We start from the raw sequence: 7,518 nt of genomic DNA, 5'->3' as shown, positions 1-7,518 counted from the left end.
TATACGAACCTGGTCGAATTCGCGCGGTGACGGAAAACTGTTCTCTTTAGACCTGATTGATGAGAGTGGAGAGATACGTGCGACAGCATTCAACCAGGAGTGCGACAAGTATTTCGACATGTTGGAATTGGACAAGGTGATGTTAATAGATAATATATCTCACAATATTATCATATTAGATCTTATAGATAATTGTTATCTTCCATTCCGTCACACATTACTTTACTTTCCATCACATTTTACATCAAGTTACTTTGCATTAAATTGCATTGATTCCATCACATTGTAGGTATACATCATATCTAAAGCACAGCTGAAGACAGCCAATAAGAACTTTACAACCATCAAGAATGACTATGAGATGACGTTCAGCAGAGACACAGAGGTGACGCTATGTATGGACGAATCTGCCAACATTCCAAAAATGAGCTTCAATTTTGTGCCGATCAGTGAACTGGCCAAAGTACAGAAGGACGCGATGATTGGTGAGTGAACGTAGATGGTGCTATAGTCATCACACAGCACTTGTAGATAGTTGCTTGTGTGGTATCTATGCAATACTGTATTGACTGTAGTTAGGCTTCATTGTGCATCATAGCTAGGTGGGTGCTTGTGCAGAATTTCGGCAACGATATCTTGATAATATGGCTGTTGCACTACAGTCTACCACTGTAACGATTGGATACAAGTGGTTGTTTTCACTTTGATGTTTGCACAGTACAGTAATGTTGATAATATTGTTCATTTTTATTTTCACGTGTCCCATGTGCAAACTAAATTAGCAGTAATACAAATCATTAGCATATATATGTATTGCTGATTCCTGTATACTAATGTTTTCTATTATGCTCACTTGGTGGCACCACCTTTCAGTTGGTGTAGACTGCTATTCTATTATTGTATGCAGGGTCTATGGTAGTTATTAGTAATAACGTGTGGCTTGGGTTGGCGGTTGTGCGATCACTTAATATGTTATATGCTTTATAAACTGCTTCTCTAATTGCCAACAAACCATGGCCACCTGCCTTGATCATATTTAACCATCCTCACTGTACTCAATCTGTGTCGTACACCCATTACCATGATCCCGTAAGTCAGACTGTTTACCCCAAACATCCAAATTCTATCTTAAAATTGGCTCGAAATGAATAACCTAGCGGCTGCCTTGCAGATGTTGTCGGCGTGTGCAAAAGTGCAGGAGATTTGGCAACAATCATGACCAAGACCACAAACCGAGAACTGTCGAAGCGAGACATCACGTTGGTCGATGGCACGCAAACGGAGGTCCGGTTGACCATCTGGGGAGAAGAGGTGACCGTGTGACTATGTACAGAAGTGTAGAAATAGACCCACCACGTTGAAATACGTTGAGGCACTGATGCTTGTATGCGTGTAGCGTGATGTATTACTAACCCGATGCAACTAACTACCAATGAGGATGTTGACTACGCACTTTGTGTTAGGGTAATGACTATAGCAGTTGTGCACCAAACTACTGTGTTTGCTGCAGTTTGCACACTATGATTTACTGGTTTTTAATGATCTTTAAAGTCAGTCCTTTGGATTTGATATTAGTATCTCTGACGATGAAAGCTCACGTAGTCGGTCTAGTGCTGCTTGTGTGCAAATACCCTCTCGGATCCTAATGGCGTGAATTCTTCTATCCACAGGCGGAGAAATTCAATGCCGATAACATGCCGGTAATTGCCGTCAAAGGAGCACGTGTTTCCGACTTTGGAGGTAATGTTATGGAATGTTGAGATAATAAGGTTTTACATGTAACATGTAATAATTTTTACATTTGTTTTAATGTCCATGCTAATATCAGGAGCCAGTTGTCAGAAACAAAATTTGTCTTAACATTAGTCTTAACACTAACATTTTCTCATAGACTGTCGACAGCACCTTGTTTCGTATTGTTATGAGGAAATCTGCTACGATTTTTAATTCAGGTAACTTTGCACTGTTTCTGTCAACATTTTAAGAGAAAAAGTTAATGTTAAGACTAATGTTAAGACTAATTTTGTTTCTGACAACGGGCCCTTGGTCTATATACTCTGGTGTGTAAAGGTGTTTGGCTGATTCTGCTAATGTCCGATCTAACCTCTTATGCATGCAGGTGTGTCACTGTCTGTGCTCATGTCCAGTACACTCATGATCAACCCAGACATTGAAGAAGCACACAAGCTGCGTGGTTGGTGGGACACTGAAGGATTGAACACCCAGACACAGAGTTTGTCCAACCTTGTCGGAGGGGGTGGAGGTAAAGTCGCGTAGGGGTGGGGGTGATGCGTGAGTAGAGCAGGGGTAGTAGTAGAAATTCAGCTCGCTGAAGGAGGTGGGAGATGAACTGCAAGAGGAGGAGGAGGAAGTGTACGTAGTTGGAGAAGGATATGGGAAGCGAAGGACAAGGAGGAGGAAGAGTAAAAAGAGGTGGATGAGGATTAAAATGAGGTGGAACGGGAATAGGAGGAATTGAAAAAGGAAGAGGTGGAGCAGAAGGAGGTAGAGCAGTATTAGCGTCAGAAGGAAAGTGTTAAAGTAGAGAGAAACTGTATTGGTCGAGCAGTTGTGCTAGGAGAAGAGATTGGGGAAACTTAGAGTGGGAGGTGATTGTATTCTGCGAAGGAAATCTAGTAACATTGTGCTTGTATAGCAATGTCTTCTGAAGCGCTATATTCGCATCAGTCGTCATCGTCTAACTCGTCAATTCGCGTAAGTCGACATGGAAGTCAAAGTCCCGATTTCCTCTCATAATAAATCCATTGGAATAGCCCCGCCTAAGTCATATGCCGCTTAAGTCGTCATTAACAGCCGTATTATAATGTGTAAGTCGGACACTCTCAGGACAGGTCCTATGTAATCACAAACAACAGTAATTTCATAATTCTGTAAGTCGTCGCTGTAGATCGCGCTATAACGGGCCGCATGTACTATATATAGAGAGAGATATATTATAACACTAGAAAGCAGAGACGCAACCCGAAGAGATCATATTAATTATTCATAAATATATGAAGCCTGGCGAAATATCAGCTTGGCACTATCCAAGTCGTCGAAATACCGGCTTTTGTAAAAATGTCAAAAAAGTCGTCATTTTCGTAAGTCGACACGAAAATACTCGTCACAAAAGTGTCGACTTATGCGAGGTTTACTGTATGTGGTTCTCTGTCTGCTAGGCGGCCCCGCAAACTGGAAAACATTCATGGAGATGAAGACGGAGAATCTTGGACACGGTGACAAGCCTGACTATTTCAGTGTAAAGGCTACAGCTGTCTTCTTCAGAAAGGAGAACTGCCTCTATCAGGTTCGAACGAATGTGGCCAAACATAGTCTACAACATCATGAGTTCATCTGCACGAGTGTGTTGCTAGGCTGTCTGAATATTACTGGAGAGTCAACTTATGTAAACATTAGTGTTTGTACAGATGATGAGTGAAAAAGATTAACTACGAATGTAGAATACATGTACTGAGTGTGCTATTGGTGGTTACTGGTTGTAACTTTAACTGCTTTGTCTGTAGGCGTGTCCAACAGAACAATGCAACAAGAAAGTGATTGACAATGGTGATAACACGTTCAGATGCGAGAAATGTGCCAAAGACTTTGATAGCTTCAAGTGGCGCATGTTGCTTTCTGTAAGTCTATGGTAATAATTTATGGTTAAGGCAGTAAAGGACCTGTAGGGGGTATATAAGTACTTCAGTAATATTATGGTGGAAACTCCTAACAATCGTAATGTGATGTGATGTGTTGTCATGTAATGTATCATATTGCAACGTAAGGTATCACAGTGATCGTGCATGGTAGCCTGAGTACTGCTACAGAAAACCCAGCAGGCTTCGCAGGTGTGTGGTAACGTTTCCTCCCTCACAGATGAACCTGGCAGACTTCACGGATAGTGCTTGGGTGACCTGCTTCTCTGACGCCGGTGCACAGGTGCTGGGAGTCGATGCTAGTGCTTTGGGAACGTACAAAACAGACGTGAGCTATCGTATATTTCTTGATTTCTTAAGTTCGATTATCACAATCTGTGATCGAGATTGGAACGGAAACGTTCTGTAAAGTGAGAGCAAATTTCTTCTTCCTGGTAAAACTGAGGATCAAGTATTTATCATTAGAAATGTGATGTGGAGCGACGGCAAATCTCTCATTAAAAAGCTTTTTCTTCAGGATGAGGATAAGTTCCACCAGGTTTTCACAGAGGCGACCTTTAAACCACACATATTCAAACTTCGGACAAAAATGGAAACGTACAACGTAAGTCGCTTTGCTTGCTATCGTGTCTGGTTGCGTGATGGTGTATGCACATTGATATATGACCAGTGTTACAATAACATGTGATAAAAATTTGTCGCAACGTCGGTAAAGACAACAATCTACCATTTTTTATTTTTACCTGTTGATCGCACTTGCTAATACATTTTGTTTACGTCACTCTAAACGTCGAAAACTAACACGTGTTTCTTATGGTGCTATTTACACTAAGATTTAAACAATTAATCCGTACGTTATTGAAGGTGACATTGAGCGTAGTTACTGTGATTGGTAATTATAACGGCGTGTTGCGTTGTGACGTTTCAGGACGAGTCCAGGCTGAAGACCGTTTGCATGATGGCACAGCCGGTCAACTGGTGTGAGTACAACCAGCGACTTATTGATGACATTCAGCGCATGATGGCGATGTGATGATCTCAACTAGACGGATGCGTCGCAGCACCCGGTGGCATCTCTTTAGCGTGGCTGTCCCGACGATACGTGCAGCAGAATGGCGGATGTGTAGTGGATATGTGGAGTAGTTAGGGGCAAAGTACACGTTTACCGTGGATGGTGTTTTTGTGCTAGACAGTGGAGGGTAAACTAGTGCTCTCTCACTACATTAGTGAGCGTCCAAGTACTTATTTTACAGTAGAGTGCTTCACTACTTTTTCGTACAGTGAAGAGCCCACCATTCCTCTTTACCCCCACGCACCCTAACCTGATCATTTAACATCGTAATCACAAATGACGAGGTGATTGTAGATATTCTTCACTGGGAAACCTGAATAACGGCGTAAAGAATACGAGTATCGTTTGCGTTTCCTCTCTGTAACTTGGTCTGCGGGTGCCTAGCATCCATATGTGGCTGGGAGGTCTGGGGCCTGCTGCCTAATGGCCCTGCATGGCGAGTGCTTGGAACAATGTTGCGGCACGCGCAGGTAGTGCTGGTTTAGCTACACCGTTGCTGCTCCCCTGCCCCGTGTGTGAAAGCTCACGAGTCGTCTGTTTCTCTGTCCCGATTTTTTTTTACTTTGTTTGCTCTCTGTCATTACGATGTATATCAGGAGTAGATAATAGGGACTATCTACTCCTATTATCTACTCCTGATGTATATCCATACCTGGCTCCACGTTATCAATGTTGTCACTTGGCGGGGGTGAGAGTGATGATTTTTGTAATTACGTTCATGTTGTCGCATGGTATGACATTTGTGTTGGTAGGAAATTTGATGCCGACATAAACTTAGTGCTTAAAAATCATTGATTGTTTCCTAATCGAATTAACGTATATAGCAATACTGGTAGCGATAAGTTGCAATAGAGTTTGGAAAAACGGAGAGTTACGTACAGAAAAGAGGGAAGCGGTAGTGATCGGGCAGTCAGGCTATATTTTTTCAAGATGCATGGAAATTCGGTGGTGATCGTTCTGTGATCGTCAGTGGAGACGTGTCCAATAATGAAGCTAGGGGAACTTTCTAACCTCAGATGCGAATTAACAAAACAAGTTTACTGTATCACTATGTAGATGTCTTAAAACATTTCCCCGCGTGATGTATGTATACATGTATGTGACATATGTATGTATACAGTTCCCCTTCAGTAGAATATATACCTCGTAACATATTTACCTGCACTGTTAATTGTTTTGTTTTTTTGCACTTGTTAAATACCTGTCTTATTACACCTGGCAGACTGTGCAGTTATACTAATGATTGCTCCAGTGACATAATTTATCAGCCTTGTGCGTGTTTGCTTAATGAACAATGCAGGCCTACTCTGGAATAAGCTAGAAAGAACGTCGTGGGTCATGATTTAGTATTTAATTTTAATTCTATTTAATGCTTTTTATGGTAGCGCCATCTGGAGGGAATTCCTTTTGTGCCACCCACCATTGCCTTAGTTGTTAGCGCGGGCGGCGAGTTTTTAAATCGTAGGATGGCGACTGAAGATTGATAAATTATTCGTGCTTTAATACCCTGCCCCTAACCCTAATCCTAACCCTAACCCTAACCCTAACCTTAACCCTAACCCTAATCAGTCATTATCCTACGTCACCATCAGTTACCGTCCTATCCTTCAGTCGCCATCCTACGATTTAAAAACTCGCGCGCGGGCGTGTCCTGCAAATGTGGCTACGTTATGTCATAATATAGTAGCTGCGAATGCGTTAGAAAACACTGGCATTCGTGATTGGAAATTAGTGATATCAAGAAGTAGAAAAACAACCCTGAAATTGACATTAGAATAATTACAAGAAAACTTTGGACGTATTTTTGAAACCCTGTTCGGAGTTCTAGGTGAACGACTCCGGAGCTTCGTTATTGATCTTGATTCGAGCTTGGTTCGTTAGAGCGACGAGCACGCTAACAACTGGACGCGTCGCTGTGTGTAACCATTATGTGTTCGCATATTTGCAGACAAGGCCGGGCGTGTAAGCGTAAACGTGGATAAAGTAGGCGTGAACGTTCGCGCAATTCCAAAAATGCGGGCAATAAACCTTAAACTTAACCGCGAGTTCTTCGCAATAAACCATGAAAGCTATCGTTAGAACGGTTCTACCGTTGATGTTGCAATTCAGAGCGCAGCTTTACACGCGACCGAGTTTTATTGACGTCATAGCGTGCAAAAAGTAAAATCGTCAAGAAAGGACAAAGCCTGTTAAATCCTTTGCTGTGTCAATTTAATTATAGACAATCGCGGTTAGAAAAAACGCCAAAAACGGTACAATGTCATCCGTGTTTCGTATTAGTTTTAATTGTGAGAACAAGGTTATGTTACTGCAGCAGCAAGCTTGTTTAAAGATTCATTGCTGCAGTGACAACTTTTTTAGAGCGTGCGTACGTGCGTGCATGCGTACGTGCGTGCATGCATGCGTGCGCGCATACGTACGTGCGTGCGTACGTGCGGGCGTGCGTGCATGCGTACGTGTGGGCGTGCGTGCATGCGTACGTGCGGGCGTGCGTGCATGCGGGCGTGCGTGCATGCGTTAGGGTTAGGGTTAACCTTGTTTAATAATAAACAACCTAAAACTACCTCGGGTACATATCTGTAGTACCTGATACGACAACGACCCCATCTGCGTAAGTGTCAGGTGTGTTTCTGGCCCGTGCGCGGTGCTGCAGACGACCGAATAATATGTTATTCGCCGGCTGTCCTTCGCGTTCGTTCTGCCATGGACTAGTGACCGCGAACAAGCCACAGCTCCTCTCCCCGGCACCGCCCTCGCAATACCGCATATATATATATATATATATATATA

At 42.7% G+C, this 7,518-nt stretch overlaps 1 protein-coding gene across 1 annotated transcript; it reads left to right on the top strand.

Moving 5' to 3' along the window:
- Positions 1-5,886, top strand: LOC106817223 (replication protein A 70 kDa DNA-binding subunit-like; the record flags this gene model as incomplete). Its single annotated transcript, XM_014821887.1, is given in 10 exon segments — positions 1-136; positions 290-485; positions 1,172-1,311; positions 1,671-1,740; positions 2,120-2,263; positions 3,180-3,307; positions 3,525-3,638; positions 3,877-3,984; positions 4,174-4,260; positions 4,585-5,886. Coding segments are annotated over 10 exon segments (1,228 nt in total), but the record flags the coding sequence as incomplete, so codon positions are not given.
- Positions 5,887-7,518: the final 1,632 nt, after the last annotated feature.

This window comes from Priapulus caudatus, unplaced genomic scaffold (genome assembly GCF_000485595.1).
Source record: "Priapulus caudatus unplaced genomic scaffold, Priapulus_caudatus-5.0.1 Scaffold1638, whole genome shotgun sequence".
NCBI lineage: Eukaryota > Metazoa > Priapulida > Priapulimorpha > Priapulimorphida > Priapulidae > Priapulus > Priapulus caudatus.
This window is presented reverse-complemented; position numbering and strand designations above follow the sequence as displayed.